This window comes from Colossoma macropomum, unplaced genomic scaffold, assembly GCF_904425465.1.
Source record: "Colossoma macropomum unplaced genomic scaffold, Colossoma_macropomum, whole genome shotgun sequence".
Taxonomy (NCBI): domain Eukaryota; kingdom Metazoa; phylum Chordata; class Actinopteri; order Characiformes; family Serrasalmidae; genus Colossoma; species Colossoma macropomum.
In genome coordinates this window covers 3,314,938-3,333,606 of record NW_023494802.1, presented here as the reverse complement: position 1 = coordinate 3,333,606, position 18,669 = coordinate 3,314,938, and the positions used below count along the sequence as shown (strand labels likewise).

The 18,669-nt window shown below is 39.1% G+C and overlaps 2 protein-coding genes across 2 annotated transcripts in view; one reads left to right on the top strand and one right to left on the bottom strand.

The window, feature by feature from the left end:
* The window catches only part of b4galt5 (UDP-Gal:betaGlcNAc beta 1,4- galactosyltransferase, polypeptide 5), a 59,432-nt gene extending 48,206 nt beyond the window's left edge, over window positions 1-11,226 (bottom strand). Inside the window, exon 1 of the mRNA XM_036590892.1 lies at window positions 10,706-11,226. Coding sequence (XP_036446785.1) covers window positions 10,706-10,814 — 109 coding nt within the window. The 5' untranslated portion in view covers window positions 10,815-11,226. The remainder of the gene's footprint in view (window positions 1-10,705) is intronic.
* A 4,851-nt stretch (window positions 11,227-16,077) lies between these two features.
* Window positions 16,078-18,669, top strand: part of slc9a8 (solute carrier family 9 member 8) — a 65,265-nt gene continuing 62,673 nt past the window's right edge. The window contains exon 1 of the mRNA XM_036591263.1: window positions 16,078-16,541. Coding sequence (XP_036447156.1) covers window positions 16,348-16,541 — 194 coding nt within the window. The 5' untranslated portion in view covers window positions 16,078-16,347. The remainder of the gene's footprint in view (window positions 16,542-18,669) is intronic.

The following is an 18,669-nucleotide window of genomic DNA, read 5'->3' as shown; positions in this document are numbered from 1 at the left end:
TCAAATATCAGTCAGTTTTTCTTCTCTGATTTTTTCAGCAGCGGTGACAGGCCAAGCCCCCTGGCGGCAACAGTAAAAATATATATAGCACACAAAACACCATCATGGATAAAATAATGCATTCGTGTAAAGCACTGTTTACATAAAACTACCGAAGCCTGTTTGACTTTTGAACAGATTCAATTATATCAGCTCATATTATCTACTCAGCTCATATTATATACTTATCTACTATCTAATCAGTACTGGTATCAATCATAAATATTCACTGGGCCATAGTCTCTAAAATGCACTCATCTGGCATTAGTAATGCACTTGGGAATTCCACAAGAATATACATACATTTACAGCCACTTATAGGCAGGGCTTGTGATAAGTTACGTAAGGTGGCTGTAAAGCTCCGGTTTCTATCCTGCTGCATTTGTGGCTGTGCATCTAAAATGCCTGATTAAGCTACTGTGCGCTCCAGTGAAGTGGCCCTAACATACAGCAAAACCATGTCATTTAGTGGCAAAACTTAAATGCAATGGTCCAATCTTTAATCGTAAGACATCTGTGCCAAAGGTTGCTCAAATCATTCTGTTTTTTTCACCACACAGACTCTGTGGTCTACTTACTTACAGTAGAAGGAAACCACCAGCACAAAGAAGAGCATCAAGCAGTAGGTTGATTGCTGTCCGTGGGAAAATGTGACGCATGTTGACACCTACAACCACGTGTATGTCTGTCAGCGTGGCCTAATGAGTGTGTAGGGGTGTGATTATGTGTGCTATATGCATTGGGGTTTATATGCACGCTTCAGGTAACTCCAAGAAGCAGTGTTCTCATGAGAGAGGTAAAAAAATCAGCTTTTATCACAAGGGAAGAATTAAAGAAGGGTTTCTCATGACAACAGCCACATATTTACACAGTAAGTATAAAAATCCTGCTATTATTACTAAGAGGAACACCTGAGCGTTTCGCAACCTAATCTCTATCTGCCGCACCTGTAGCATGCTGAATTAACCGCCCACTGGGTTCTATTATAACTGTGTTTTGTGTCACCATGTTTTCTTTTCTTTTACTAAGTGAATTCATTGACTGTGCTAATCGACTGAATGCTACAGATGCAGCTGATAGAGTAGGTTGAAAATGCTGGAGTGTTCCTTTCAAGTGTTGTGGCTTATACATATTAAACAGTACATACTGAATTAACAAAGCATATGACAGAAACCTTACATACACACTTACAAAGATGGTTCTTTAAGGGTTCTTTACTAAAGAAAATGGTTCTATATAGCATCATGAACATTCAAAGAACCCTTTGCATTATTAAAGCGTTCTTCAGACCGATGGAGAATGTGCTGTAGACGGTTCTATACATAATGTTTTTACAAAGGGTTTTATATAGCACCAAAAAGGGTTCTTCTATCGTAACAAGCCTGACATTGTACACTCTTAAAAAAGACGGCTCTTAAAGGGTTCTCTAGTAAAGAAAACACTCAAAAAATCATGCAACGGCTCTTCAGACTGGTGGACAATGTGCTGTAGATGATTCTATACAGAACGTTTTGCAAAGGGTTCTACACACCACCAAAAAGGGTTCTTCTACTGTAACAAGCCTGACATCGTACACTCGGATCTTCAAGGGCAGTTCTATATAGCACCATTTTCTTTACTAAAGAAGTGTGTAGTACCAGCAGTTAGTGCCTGTGTCTTTTCATCATTACTGTGAAGGCCGGGGCCTTGGTTAGGAAATTTCTGAGAGGAAAGTTCTGTTAGAACAGATTACAGTGTCTACATTGCCCGTTGTAGAAAGTAGGGGTGTGAAAATGCATCAATCTTAAGATTTTGCAATGTCTGAATCAACTATGAGATTATTTATTATAAGAGTTTTCAAATAAATACATATTCACGACTATACATATAGACCACCTTCATTTATTTAATTTCGAATCAAAACAGCTCATTGATTATAAGTAGTTCATTTTTCAGAAGACATTTCTGAGGAGACTCTATACAAGATAATCCACTTACATGAGGAAGAGGAAAGTTAAAGGAAAAGTGAAAGAACAGGAGTTTACAAAACTAGAGAAAATGAATTTGTAAATCAAACAAAGAAGCTGCTGGTGTTCTCAGAACAGAGTCCAGACCTCAACATCACTCAATGTGTTTGAGATTCCTTGGAGCAGAAAATGCAAAACCAGCTTCAAAGACTGAACTTTGGAGGTGTGCCTTCAGATTTCTTTGAGAAACTGAGTGTGAGTCTCCTAAAAGAATAGAAGCTGTAATAAAGTGTGGACACACTAAATACTAAATTTGTAATCATAGTTGTTGAGGCCTCTGATTCATTTTCTGTTAAATATATTTTTTCTGCTTTTTTCCTAATGCTGAAAAAATAATATATTGCACTTTATGGCAGTTTTGACTGTAAATTAGGTAAAATAAAGGATGGTTTCTGACTCTGATATTACTGTATATATTTGCCGTGTAATTACATGATACAAAAAAATAAAGTTACCTTCTACTAATGTTTCCATTTTCTTTTTTTAGTGCATCCAACATAAAAATGCAATATTTGAAACAAAAGCTGTGTTCTATGTTTTTTGATCTTACATCTAGCAACAAGCTAATATGCTAGTTACAATACAAGATAATACACTGCAATACAATTCAAAACACGACAGTACATTGTACTGTTACATCCTTAAAATATTTACAGTATATCCATTGATGTAAATGTGTAGATAGTTTTTAAGATTAACATTTAAGATTTCATGACTGCACAAGGCACTAAATCATTTTGTTTAGAATCATAGTTGAATCAAGCTGTTGAGAGGTCAGCTATTTACAACCATTAGTAGAAACAGCTGCCCTTTGGAACTGCTTAACCTTCAGACTAAAGTGACTGCCTTGAACGCTGACTCAAAGAAAAGGGACAATTTATTACTAATTAATAATTAATTAGGCACAGCTTGTCATGTAGGACTGTGTTTTTTCCTGCTAAGCCTCACAAGCTTCCCAGAAAGGAGCGAAAGAGATAGCGAGGGTGGAAGATGTACAGCATGCCTTCGTAAGCACGAAGGTAATCAAGTTCACGCTGACTTACTTATAGCGGCCGGGAAGCCAGACAGCAATCAGCGGAGTGAAGAAACACAAGAGTGACAGTCCATGTGTTCTGTGTTCAAATGTTTATCATCAGCAGGGAGACGCAGCAGATCTGAGCTCTCTCGCTTTCTCTCTCTCTCTCTCACCCTTGCTCTCTCAAATGGCAAACAAAATGCTCAGGGGATACAGGAAAGCACCTGGGTTCTCCTCGGGTCTGACCCTATGTATAAAGGACATTTGCTTTAGTAAGCCCCATCAGGACTCCCCCTCCAAGCCCCCAAACCCCCAGCTGTGCACATGTGAGTATATGCTAATGGTTTTCCTCATCTCCTGACACTGTTAATATCTCTTGGGTCATGGGGGATGGTAGCTGGGATATGTGTGTGCGTGTCTGTGGGGTATGAGCATGTGTCATGTGATTTCTTCTGCTATTATTGCCTAAAGGGCACATTCTACTCCACAAATGACATAATCCCTCAGTTCCTATGGTTGTACTTCCTTACCGATTGGTCCAAATTACTCCATGGGAAGTGCCAGCCTACTTCCTCATTCCCACTGGAACTGTAATGTAAACCCATTCAAGCCCACTCAAACGCACCTTCCGTCCTTCTGCTGCTCGGGGCGACCATTTATAATTAATACACTGGTTCTACTGGTCCTTGACTGGAGTTGTAGAGATGCCTTTCTGGTGCATCAAAGCATAACGGTTGCCAACAATGGGCGGGGCTGGGAGGTCAGGAGGGAGAGAATGGGTTCCAAGAAGACCTCAGGTCATTAATAAGTGAGCAAATAGATGGACTAAGTGGGAAGAACATGTGCAAAAACACAGATGATGAGCTTGAGTGGAAATTCAAATGACCAGTGTCTTTTTTACTGGTTTTCAAATATGCTAGTTACCAGTTACTTATGCTAGTTACAACTGTTATACTGCTATTCGGTTTTATACAATACGATGGTATCTCAATTCAATGTATATATAGTTCGATACAGATACAAAGTAATAAGGAGTGCCTGAAAAGGTTTCTTACGTTAATATATATTCCATTTTCAGTTTATTACAGCATTCAAGATTATACAAGTGCAATGTCTTAGACTTTGAAATGACATAGTGGAGCTTTGCATGATGCATTTAGCATTCTTAGCAGCGCAGAAACACTAACCGAAAGCTATGCTTTAAAATGCCCCAAGGTAATGTGCTAGCCACGAGCTAACACACTAACCAAGACACTATGACATGATACAACACTATGCAAGTGCAATTCAACACTATGCAAGTGCAATGTCCAAGACTTTAGAATGACATAGTGATCCATTTAGACTGATTTCTTAGCAGCGTAGAAACACTAAATAAAAGCTGTGCTTTAAAATGCCCCAAGCTAATGTGCTAGCCAGGAGCTAACATGTTAGTCCTGAACTAACACACTAGCCTAGCCATGATACTATGACACAGGACAATATGAAAAAATTCAGTACATGATATTGTGACATGCCTAATCTCTAAAAGGACTGTCCAAGCACTGCTCGTTTTGTGTCTTGCTTTCTGACCCCCAGCTGACAGTCTTCTACGAAGAGCAATAGTCAACATGTTCAAAATCCACATTACAGATGTTTTCTTGATTCATATGTGTACATCATTTCCGAATGAATAAAACATACTACATCAATACATGTTGGTGTCATGTGGGAATGGTGTACACATTTGAATCAAATCAATTCAATGCATCTCTTTTTCAGTGTACTGCATTTCTCAGCTGCAATGCATTGATTGCCACCCCGTCAAGGAAACTAGACAGAAGAATCTGCGAGAAGCCTTTTTCATCTTCAGTTTATAACACTAAACCATTTATAGCATCTCCTCTGTTGCTTCTTTTACCCTCTACAACTTTCACTTTATAAGTCTAAGAACTGCACAGAACTATTTAAAAAGGTGGTCTGTGTGCGCACATGTACTTCACCTCCTAGTCACGCTCTCTGCCAGCCAGATGTAGCTAAAAGCCTGACTCTGTGAATTTATTCATCAGCGAACAATAACACTCTTAACTCAGCAGCGCAGTGCTGCTTTCGGCTGCCATCCACTCTTGGTAAGCCTCAAGCTTGTAAGCAAACAGACTCACACTCTAGACTGTAGACTGTTTTGGGGGGTCTGTTAAGTTGGAAAAGCCACAATGAAGCACTAGGGCAAACAGCAAAGAACGATTTGGTTTTTTTTAAATGCTCTAATTCTGAATGCTCTGAAAAAAGCTCATCATGGCGTGATCTACTACAATAACAGTATCATATCATTATATTTATATTACCCACCCCAGAGCAAAGTCACTTTCTCGAATTAAGAGTCTGAGTCAGTTCTGCATTCTTCAGTTTGTTCTCTCTGACTAAACACCTGATTAGCTTTCTGTTACAACAGTGCAGAACTTTGTATGTGCTCCAGTCTAAGAAATGTGTGGACATACTAACAAATAATTACTACAGACTAGGGCTGCAAAATGTATTGTTATATGTATGAATAAAACATTGCCCAAATTTTTGGCCAAAATAATGCAGGGGTAATAATCAGAGGTTTTAATGCACTGCAAGGTATTAGCTCCATTTCGGAATCATTTATGTACATTTCTGACCCCTTTTCTGTCCAAATGTCATAATAAATATCATAAGCCTAACATGACTTTCTCAAACTATTATTCAGCCCTCAGAAAAATACGTAAAATAAGAACCTGGAAGTGCCCTGCTATTACTGTCTTGCAGCTGTGGTTTCTGATGCTATGGGCTTTCACTTCAAAGCTACAGACTGAATCCTTTGACTGGTTACTGCAGTTCAATACTTCTTGCTGCATTTGCAGAAACAAAGTAGGGCAAACCACACATATGTTTTGCCATTAACTAGCACCTGAGTTACTAACATTTTGATTTTATCCTCATGCATCAAAGATCAAGATTTTTTTAGAGAACAAACCATCAGAGCATGTGTGTGAACTCATTTCTGATACATTAAGAGACTCAAAGACAGGAAGAGATACACTCTTAAAAAGGATGAATCTTCAAGGGTTCCTCAAGATAAGATAAGATAAGAAAAACTTTATTGTCCATTAAATTTACATGAAATGGAAATTTGTCTTTGGCAATCTGGCACATATATACATAGACACATAAAACACTTAAAAACACTTACAACAGCAGTACTATGTAGGGGATTATTTATTATGTCTTTATTCAGAATGCTCACAGCAGTGGGCTCAAATGATTTTTTGTACCCATTCTTTCTAGCTAGTGGGACCTTAAGTCTCTTGCCTGAGAGACTCTTGGCAGCGACCGGAATGATGAACGAAGGGGGTGGGTAAACCTCAACAAAGAAAAATGTTCTATAAAGAACCCTTTGCATGATTAAAGGGTTCTCTGCATTATGAAAGGGTTCTTCTGATGGAGAATGTGCTGTAGATGGCTCCATTCTTCCATTGTTACAAGCTTGGCATCATAACAATAGAGAAACCCTTTTTGGTGCTATATAGAATGCTTTAAAAAAATCTATATAGAACCATCTACAATACATTCTGAAGAACTCTTTCATGATGGTAAGAACCCTTTATTAATACAAAGGGTTGTTTGAGTGTTCTTGGTTCTTTATAGAATCATTTTCTTTACTAAAGAACCCTTAAAGAACCATCTTTTTTAATAGTGTACACCATATGTCCGTATGGAGTGACAAAGCTCCATCCAATACCTTTGGGATGAGTTAGAGTAATCCAGAACTGACCACTCAACATCTATACCCGACCTCACTGATGCTCTTGTAGCTGCAATCAAAACCTCACAGCAATGTCCCAGCATCTAGCATAAAGTCTTCCCAGAAGAGTAGAGGCTGTTACTGCAGCAAATTGGGGACAGATGCCCTATTAATATCCTTAATGTCAGAAGACAAACTTTTGGACATGCAGTTTTGGTAGAATGGCCTGTTTGAGAACCTCTGTGAGCCAGAAAGTTCACTGTGAGGACTTCAATGACAAAGCTGAGGGCAGACACACTAGAATCTACTTAACCTTCTTTGGAGCACCATGTGAGGATTTTAAAGCTGAGCTCTAGGGTAAACAATCTGTCAAACATTGTCCCGCTGCACTGGTCCCGCCTCATACCAAAGGTTCCCTAATTTCTTACAGGAACTGTCATGCCCATTTAAGCTTGGTCTTTTAAAGTGTCTAAGAACCCTGTGTCTATGTTGAGGAAGCGGTTGCACCAACGGAAGAAACTGAGGAAGCTGGTCATACAAACTGAGGACATTTTTTTTTCTTGTTTAAATGAACATCACAGCCTCATTCAGAAGCCTCTGTCAATAGCATGTGCCATCCACCATCAAGCTATTAACAGTAGATAATAAAATGTCCTCACAGAAGAAAATACGACAAGCACAATTGTGGCAATAAAAACAATGACCTTTGAATAGCGATTGAAGGTTGCTAAAGCGACCACTTTGAAAACTTTAGTCACGTTTCACACACACAAAAAGACGGTTAGAAATAAAGGTTCTGTGCAGATACATTTTTGTTCAATGTACATGTACCCTGAAAGGTACAACAGTGGATTTAAGGTCCAATTGTGCACCTTAAATAAGTACAAAAGTACATATTTGTATTTTTTCATAACCTAATGTTTTAAAACAGAACAAAAAAATAAAAAGCCTGGAGACAAGACGGGGTGTGTGGAGTCAATACAGCTTGGAAAATATAATTTCAGTGGATTATGGTACAATTATGTTCCCTGACTAAAGGTACTGAGATGTATCACCCCAGTGACAAGAGAGGTACTCCCCCAGTGACAGTCTCATACCTTTATTTCTGACAGTGTACAGTGTGAGACATTGTGAAAACATGACTGACTCATAACAGGTCAGAATATAAAAATATGTACTAGCTTCTTGGTAGGCCGCATACTTTCTCTTATGATGCCGAGCATGGGTCGGCACTCGGCCCTGTCCAAAACAGCCCTGTTTTTCCATCATAGAAAGACACTACATGTGAAGAAAGGGCACTGTAAACTTGCTTCCAGCATATTTTCCAATAAAAGAGCAAGGGAGTGGGCAATGTGGCGATATTTTATCGCTATAATGAGACGTCACAGTACGCTTCTCTGAGCATAGTGTGGATATCCTATGACCAACCTCATGTTTTATTTCAAAGCGAGAAAGTAATGAAGGCACTTTGCAGGTACATTTTTCGATCATCAAGGTACAAACAATTTAAATGTACCTCAGAGGTACAACAGTGGTTTTAAGGTCCAATTGTGCACCTTAAATAAGTTTTTCCAGGTGAAAAATACATATTTGTACCTTTTCATAACCGAATGTTTTAAAATAGAACAATAAAACGAAAAGCCTGGAGACGAGACGAGGTGTGTGGAGTCAGTACAACTTGGAAAACATCATTTCAGTGGATTATGGAACAATTATGTTCCCTGAGTAAAGGTACTGAGATGTAGCCTTGAGGGCACCACCCCAGTGACAAAAGGGGCACTGCCCCAGTGACAGTTTCATACCTTTATTTCTGAGAGTGTTGTAAACACTGAATAAAGGTCTTTTCTTTTTTTTAAACCCAGTAACATGCAATGGGCCACGAGCATGCCCAAAGTTTTATTGCACACTTCTATAACTTATGAATAGCTCAACAAGTTTGCAATGAAGTCCCTGTAGTTAGTGAATAACATGCATGTGATAAGCCTGGAATGTAGAGGGGTTAATTCAATTCAATAGCAGGGTTTTTTTTCTTGGTTCCAACTTTGGAAACCTCAGAAAAACAAAATATTGTGATACATATTGTGTATCGTGAAAATGTCTTTGAGTACCGTGATGTTATATTTTCGCATTATTGCCCCAACCCTAGTTTAAGGAATATATAACATCTATTTGAATACTCTGAAACACTGTAGAAAATCCAGAAAGACTGCCATTCCCTGTGTTTCTTTTGTATTGTATCTGTAATGTATTGCTGTAACATTTGACCTTGGCCCTTGAATTAAAAAAGAACAACACCATGTGGATATACATGATAATCGATGCCCACCACTGAAGCGATAAGAGTACCATCAAAATCAGAAACCCTAATCAATGAACAGCGAAAATACACAGGCATCGATTTCCTCTGCATTTGTAACAGCTGTTAAACCCATTTACCATGCTAAACCTCATTTAAGATGTGCCGAGCCCAACAGTAGAACAGCAGGGATGCTGCTTGTGTTTATTATGATATGAATGATGATGCAAATGTCCAAATGTTTGGAGACACCTGCTCATCCAGTGGTTCCTAAGGGTATTAAATAGGAAGTCTGCTGCAGTCACAGCCTCTGCTCTTCTGAGAAGGCTTTAGACTAGATGTCGGAACATTGCTGTGAAGATCTGGTTGCATTCAGCCACAAGTGCATTAGTGAGGTCAGGTACTGATGTTGGATAACCAGTTCTGGACACTCCAACTCATCCCAAAGGTATTGGATGGAGCTCCATCACTCCAGTCCAAAGCTGGGGGGGGCTTTATACCCCTCTAGCCCATGCTTGGCAATGGGCATAGTGACCTTAGGCTCTTATGGGGCTTCTTCAGAGTGTCCTATTCTATGGCCAGTGCTTCTACATAGAGATACAAGCTACTGAACACCAATGTGTGTCTGGATATGTTTGGACACACGGTGTAGGAATGACAGTAATTGGCCTAAAAGAGCCCCCTAACATCTTCGGCTGCTGGTAAGACCACCTAGACTTCAGCAAGATGAGGCAGATGGGGCTGAATTGAATAGAAATGAATGAAGCCCCACAGCAAAAAAGCAGCACCGCCAACATGTTCGTCTCCATAACTGTCCTTTACAAGCTTCATACGTCACTGTGGGCTCTTCTGTCATCTAGCCTACACACTTAAAAAGATGGTTCTTCAAGGGTTCTCTGCTAAAGGAAATTTAGAACCATGAGTTCTATATAGAACACTTTCCATGCTTAATGGTTCTTTGCAAGAGCCAAATGTTTCTTAGGAGTGATGGAGAATGTGTTATATATGGTTCTATATAGAACCTTTCTGAAAATGTTTCTATATAGCACCTAAAAGGGTTCTGCTATTATTATGATGTCAAGTTTGCAACAACAGAAGAACCTAAGGTTCTACATAGAACCTTTTTACAATGGTTCTATATAGCACCAAAAAGGTTCTGCTATTGTTTCAATGTCAAGCTTGAAGAACCTTTTTGGTGCTCTCCAGTCCTAAGAATCATCAAACATTGAAATGACTCTATATAGAACTCGTGGTTACAAACAGAACCACTGCCTCTACCATCTTTTTTAAGTAACTACCAGAACACCATCTTTTTTAGGTATGTATCTAAAAAGGGCCTCAGCTTCCCATTCCCCAGCTTTATCGAATTTTCCCGTTCCTCCTTAAATGGTACAGCAGTAAACGTTACCTCCGGTGCCAGCATGTCACTGCCGCACCATTTAAGGTGAAACGGAAAAATTCGATAAAGCTGGGGAATGGGAAGTCGACTTCAGCCTCGTCCTCCTCAGCTGTCAGGAGCTTGGCTCACACCGTCAGCCACCAAAGGGATAGAAAAACAAGAGCTGACCAAGCTGGTGAAAGAGGTGAAGGGGTGAAGGACTCACCTATTCCAGGAGCTGAGTAGATGAAGTAAAGCGCCGAGGTAGACAGGGAGAAGAGGAACAGCAGCCCGAGAAATGACCTTCTCCGAAATCTCATATGCGGCGGCATCATCCTACGGGACTGAACGACAGGAGAAACCCCCACCGAAGGAACGAGACGAGGCAGAGTCTCCTTCTGCTGGCAGTCGAGACGCAGGCGGCGAGAAAAAATCTCCTTTTTTCGGTTACCTTTGACGGGTAAAAAACGTTGAAGACTGAAGACAAACGTAAAAAGTCGGTACAAACGTTAAATTCGAATCCTGGAACAGAAGAAGAAGGGCCGCGCGCGAGGGCAAAGAATGTGGCCGAACAGGCGGGAAGCGCGAGCTCTTTTTTTAGTTGTCACTCGCTTAATTTGTTTTTAATACAAACCAAATTTGAGTTTTGTATTTGAATAAAAAAACAACAACGGAATTCTCAACGGCTCTAACCGTCGATGTCCGTTCTTAACTCATCTTCGTCACTTACATACAGCACGCCCTCCTTTTCCTTCGGCCGTGATGAATGGAAGTGCAGGTTAGCCTACGCTAGTATATGAACAGCGTGGTTTAATTTTTTCTCCACCCGCATTCGGACAGAACCCCGCCTACTGGGATGGGATTGGCTGATCGAATCTTGTCAATCTTAATCACGCGCTATGATTGGCTATCATGACATGCTTTGGCCCAAACCGAATACGGGCGCGGTGGGCGGGGCTCTCCCGAAAACAGGAGCGGAAAAAAACAGACCTTTATAAACCGCAGTTCTTTTAAGGGAGTGTGTACAAATTACCACCAGTTTCTAGATTTGTAATTGACTTGATGTACATCTTGAAATTTTTTTTATCATACAAAGCATGCTGGTTCCTGGTGGTATTGTCACTAATTGTATTTTGTATTTGTCCTGATGGGTTGATGTCATGATGTGAATGACTCTAATGGTTTAACAAGTGCTCTGGGACTGATTCCAAACACATTTGATGGTTTCCTAATGGGATCTAAAGGTGTGCTACAGGAAATTAGCGGTCTCTAATGGGAATTGGCTGAATGGTTCCCATCAGAGACCACTAGTTTTGTGTAGGACACCTTTGGATGCCATTAGGAAACCCATTGAAAAGAAAAATCATCAGGTTACGATGCTACTAGTTCTAAGTGTAGTTATGTCATAACTGAAGTTTGGGTGAAGAAACATGCCTGAAACCCATCCTTCTTCCAATCTAACACCCTGTAAATTCTTATCCTCACCTTCTGTTCCCACGATGAAGCGTTCGCAATCATCACCACCATGCTACAAGCAGAAGCTGCCCAAAACCCCAGCCCAAGTTCTCATAGTTCTCCCCCTTCCCTAAATCAGTTTTCTCTCATACTACCTCCACCATGTTGAAAGCGTGGTCAGAACTCACAGGCCTTTTGTCTCAGCAGGGAAGGATGGTGCTTCAAGCGTTGTTTAGTAAAGAAAATGGTGAAATCGTTCTTCAGATTGATGGAGAATGTGTTGTAAATGTTTCTATACGGAACCTTTTTGAAAACGTCTCTACATAGCACCAAAAAGCGTTCTTCTATTGTTACACTGTTAAAAAAGATGGTGCTTCGAGCATTCTGTGGCAAAGGAAATGGTTCTAAATACAACCATGAACACTTAACGAACCATTTGCATGATTAAAGGGTTCTTTGCATTGATGGAAAATGTACATGAATGTGCTATAGATGGTTCTTCTTCTATTGTTATGTGTCAAGCTTGTAACAATAGAATTACCCTTTTGTGTGCTATATAGAATCTTTTTAAAAAGGTTCTATATAGCACCCAAAAGGGTTCTTCTATTGTTACAAGCTTGACACGTAACAATAAAGAACCCTTTTGGGTGCTATTTAGAACCCTTTTCAAAAAGGTTCTATATAGAACCATCTACAGCACATTCGCCATCATTCTAAAGAACTCTTTCATGATGGAAAGAACCCTTTAATCATGCAAAGGGATCTTTAAGTGTTCATGGTTCTACATAGTACCATTTTCTTTACTAAAGAACCATTTTTTAGTGCGTACTAACAGGTTATAATGGAAAGGGTACAAAAATGGTTCTTCAAGGATTCTTTAATAAAGACTCAAGCCATGAACACTCAAAGAACTATTTGCTTGATTAAATGGTTCTTTGCATGGCGAAATAGTTCTTCAGAGAATGTATTATATATGGTTCTATATTGAACTTTTTTGAAAATGGTTCTGTGTAGCACCAAAAAGTGTTCTTCTACTGTTACAAGCATGGCATGTTGCAATAGCAGAAACCTGCTAAACAGAATCATAAGCAACACATTCTCCATCAATCTGAAGAACCATTTCACTATGCAAAGAACAACTTAATCATGCTATGGGATCTTCAAGTGTTCATGGTTTTATACAGAACCCTTAAAGAACAACCTTTTTAAAGAGTGTATGTTATAGTTACCATCATTTTTGGAGTTCAGTGTTGAAATGGCCTAAATTAGGTGAAGAATACATACTGACTTGTTTAGGATTTGAAGACTGGGACTTGGGATTTGGCTCAAGACTTGGCTGTACTGACTCAAAACCAGATTTAAGACTTGACTCGGGACTCAAGTGTCAAGATTTGAGACTTTCGGGTTACTTGTGTTCTTACAGGAAAAATTTAGCAGCACTTTGCTTTAATTTATTGCTTCCTTAAGATGAGACAGAATTACAGTAGAAACGATTATGTAAGACTGCATAATGTTGATGTTCAGTAAGAAAACAAAACTGTGCTAATCTCTATTAGTTAAACAAGATCATGAATCACAGTCACACCTATGATGAAATACTGAAGTGATTCATGTGCTGGTTTACCTTCAGTCATGACCTACATGCTTCTCAGAGGATGAATAACGTAAGTTATATTTAGCCATTTTCCATATTGAGTGGTTTTGTTCAGGCCTACACAAAGTGTTGATCATTTTGCTTTTCGTCCAAACCTCATTCAGTTTAAACTCTCAGATGATAGAATCATTTGGTTGGTCTGGCCTCTGGACTAACGATTTAATCATGTCTGTAGTACTTTGGATCTTGTTTCCTTTTGACTGCGGTCATGTCTAGGGGAATAAGAGAGAACTGAATGATTGATCTGTCGACTAGATATGCCAGATGGGCTGCATGTCTTTTGGTGAGAGTGAACTTAATCAAGTATATTTTGCTATCACCTCAGTTTGATTCTACTCTGAACCACTGCAGGTAAAAAGTGTGCTTGTACACAGATCCGTACACCCCCCTTCTTCAAAAAAGGAAGTGAGAACCCATAAAAAGTGTATGAATATTTCTCTCTCTCATTTCTTCTCAATTTCTGTGTCTAAAACAGATGTGTTCACAACACAATACATCATTAACTATAGACACATCTGGGTCAGTTTCCCAGATGGGGACTCATGTACAATTAAATGTATTACTAAATTACATAAAAAGTACTGAAAGCTACAGAGAAAAGGACTCCTAACAGCCACCTGGAAGACCTGGTAAACCACCAAATATGTCCCCTATCAAATAAACAGCACTTCAGGCTTTCGTCATTGAGAGAGAGAGGAGAACATCAAGCTGCTTCAGATCAAAATCCACAGCCATTCTTTCACTATGAGAAGACAACTCAGCGCTATGGGTCTGAAAGGATGTGTAGCTGTCAAGAAGCCCTCACTGAGAAAAGGACACACACACAAGAAGCTGCTGGAGTTCTAAGAACAATGGAGTGACTGTTATTTAGGTCAAAGGGTGTGCAACGTAAAGCCCAGCTCTCGAAAACATTCCACCTTCAAGCTGAAAATGTCCTGCAAAATATTCAACCTGTACAAACAGGTTACAGATACAGATCAATAGTTGTGAATGTGAAAGTGGTTCTTTGTCTGATGAGCTGCTTCAAGGAGCTCACTGTTATAAACATGACCTGAACCCCCCTGCTGTACTTTATAGCCATTTGTAACAAATCAGGTGTAATAGTGTAATTAATATCACTTGCTATCTCTCTCTCTCACACACCCTTGCCTTCATGCACTGTTAAATTTTATTGCTGCACAGCCCACATTGGAAAATAACCATGAACAAGGAGCAGGACGGGGTCTTAAACATGGTTTGACAGTGCTAAATCTTAGGGTTCTAAAATACTGAATGCCCATTAATTTCCATACCTGATTTTTTATCATCATTTTGCTTTAGTCTATATGATCTCTAAGCTTCCCTGAGTACTAATCTGAAGAACGTCTTAAATTTGAACAAATCATATGGCTAAAATCATATTGCATGCAGTGTTTTGGACACAGATTTTGACCAAAACAATAGAAAATCCAAAACTGACAATGAAAAAAAAATACTATCACACAAAATCATCATTTTAGAGCTGTTGGAACAGGTTTGGTAGCATTTTTTTATCATAGTTGTTGGACATAAATGCATTAATACTAAAGCCAAAAACAGAATTCTCTTAACATGAACATTAGAGCTAAATATCTGAATGCCAAGCCATTGCTACAACTACAGTAATCCCAGTAGGCTTTTATCTACAATCAGACTGTAAAAGAGAAAGGAAGGAATTAAGTTCATTAGGATTAAGTTAATTGCTTAATGTGTGGGTAAAGGTAACTTGTTTAGAAATGACTGACAACATGTAAAGCCTATCACAGTGTACTAACAACAATGTGCTGGCTTGTTTTTAAGCACAACTGCCACATGTGTGAACTTATTCTTTTTGGATGTACACCAAGAAATTTCACCAATTACTAAGAAATTTCACCAATTTCAACTTCGTAATTATGAGAAAATGTCACGGAAATGCTTGACAAGTTCTGTAATTCACTATATAGACTGTATTGATTGCAATTCTTTATGCAGCCTCTCTCTCTGCATCTTGATAATGTGTTGTTTGGTTGCTATATCACTGATTAGAAACTTATCAATGATAAAATAAGTGTTATTTTATTAATCGAATCATAATCTTAGCTAAATTTCACATTCAAATATGTAAACATGAAGTCATGTCAAGCCTTTATATGTTGTTTTTTTTTCAAACAGGAGATTGTGCTTTGTGTAAAATCTGTTCATCATTTCAAGAATGGAAAAGCTGAAAGGAAAAAAAATACTTAATATATTTGTTAGATTTCCATTTCATGCGTTTATAAATTTACTTTCAAAGTAAAAAATACAGAAAAACATTTTTATTCGGGTCATTTCAGTCAGTGCTGCATGAATCTAGAAGCTTCTTTACGTTTATCAAGTCAGACCCTGCTCACTTATAACGGCCAATCCACGCCGTGTTTACACATTGCGTCACGGCGCGCTGGAACGCTGGGAAATGTAGTTCAGACCCCAAGTGATTTGTAATACCTTCGCTTTCTTAGATTGAAGCGTCGTTCTACAAAATAATCAGCAGTCTGAACATTGCATTTGCTAAAGCACAGTCCTACTGTGTCTTTTGTTTCTTCTTACTTTAAACAAAACAACAGCTTTCGTTACATCTTTAAAACTACAACTCCCAAAACAGGGAAGAAGGAATGATGTGGTGCTACAGCAGCGTAGATTAGCATGAACATGGATAGCAAAGGAATGAGTTTCAATCGGTTAAATTCTTTATATTGTCATTTCTGCCGCTTTGTTTGAGAATGAAAGTCTTAGTCAGGAGCGTTTTTGTCTGTTCTGTACTGATATTAACCTGCGTGTGGACAGCCGAGTACAGTAAGGGTCAGTCAGTGCAGACTGGACAGCCGGAGCAAACCCCAAACCAAGAATCTCAGATAAACGACCCAAATCAGCCTCCAGACTCGCTTGCAGGAGACGAGAACACTGAGCTTATCAGGTAGTTGAGCTTTGCATCGTTATTTGCCTGTATGTGCTCTTTACTGCCACACTGTACCTAGTCATATGTGTGCACATCTCATTGGTCACTTTATTTATCCCTTGAAGGGGTATTCCACCAATTATTCCAAATTTCTGCATATCATAGTTGGTTAAAATGTATACAAAGTCATTCAGAGTGGTTTGGTGTGAAATACTTTGTTCTAGGGAAACTTACAGAGTCAGACATCCACCTCTAAAAGCTGCCTCAGAGAAAGTTATTATGCAGAAGACTTATGAATACACTGCCTGATGTCTGAGACGATAGCTTTGTGATAAAATGTTGGCCTAAAAGGTCTTCTGATCCATTTATTCCAGTCAATTCATGGTGGACGGGCACATTCATGGTGTTGTGAAGCAAAGTAGTCCTCAGTGAAAATGTATTTTTTCAGATATTTCTCTTTTTTTTGATACAATCATTAACATTACACACAAACACCCAGAGGACATGTGTAGGATAACTGGTGGGTATAGATAGTAAATAAAATAGCCATATTTGTGTTGTAGACTTGACGACCCCTTTTTCTCATCACCACCACTGTAAAGAAATCTGAGTCTGTAAGTTTCTGTGACAAACCATTTTACATCAAGCCACACTGGATGACTTTGTTTATATTGTGACCATGGGATTATGCATAATCTTTGAAAAATGGAATTTCCCTTTAAACCTGTCATGTCTAAGACTTGTCATGTCTAGTTGCAGTTAGTGAGTGCGGCTCCCGAGGACGTGGTTAATGAAGGGGAACATGAATTTGAGGGGCAACTGAATCTGATGCAACAGTCTTGTTGTATTGGTTTGCCCTTTTCTGGACAGAATACACAAAAATAGTTGTTTGAATGGTTTGAACCTATGTGTCCATCTCGTTTAGCCAATTTTGACAGCCCTAATCCCTGAGACAGATGAGCAGCATGTGTCATGTGAACAGTAGCTCGAGTGTGAGTGAGACCTGTCAGCAGCGCACTCATCATGTCAGCTGCGTGGACTTAGTAATGCAGCTAATTTGATATCAGGTTTAATAGCCTAGAGTTTCAGTTGTGAGTGCTTTAATGTGCCATGTCTGCCGTACTGTGTTCCGCTGTATGTTTTATGTGAAGTTATAAGTAACTGTCTACATTGAAACTTGTTTTTTGCTCTGTCATTGAGGTGAAGGCCACATTAAGTGTTGAAAGCACAAAGTTGCGCTTTCAACACTATTTTCAGTGTTTAAGTGGTGCTGACCCATGCTGCTAAAAGTTGTGTGTGCAAAAACGCTTAATTAAAAGTAAGGATCATTGCTGTCTAAAGTCATATTGTGGGCTGTGGATTTCTTCCTTTGGGGCAGTAGAATATTTGTTCACAGTTTGAGGTGTTATTTAGATGGCTAGGTTAAGTAAAGTGCCTCCAGGCAAATGTATTATTAACAACGTAGTTGTTTAAGAGAAGGGAAAAGACGGTTATGGATTGGTATCAGTATTGGCAGATGCTCAAGGTTGGGGTGTCTGCATCGGACATGAAGAAGTGGTATCGAGCCACTCCAGTCATGTCAAGCCTTTCTCAATGTAAATGGAGATATTTTGGCCAGTTAGAAATAGGTATGTCAGGCATTAGGCGATTTTGGACATTCAGTAATGTGTCCCACCTCCAGAAATGTGTGACTCGCACTGATGCATTATCTTTTTGGTCACTTCCTTGGCCTTAAACTGGTCATGTCAAGCCCTTCCCAATGTAAATGGAAATATTTTGGCCAGTTAAAAATACGTATAAGTCATGCATCAGGCAGTATTCATGTAATTTGTCCTGTTTCCAGTGATGTGTGATGCACCCTGATGCATTTTCTTATTGGTCACTTCTTGGACCCTTTTTTTAAGACCTATGCAGAGAATACCTTTTTATTTTATGTATGTTTTTATTTTTTTATTATGATAAATCATGAAACGTGACTTTCTTGTGGAACCTTTATTTAGACTGGATTCAGCTCACTCCCAACATCCACACCCCATGACCTGCGGAAAAAATCTGAAAGGAATAAATGTGAACTAAAGCCTATTTGAGCTGGGTTAGTTTTAGCAGAGGAGCTCCGGTAATGTAATTTGTGTATGATATAACAGCT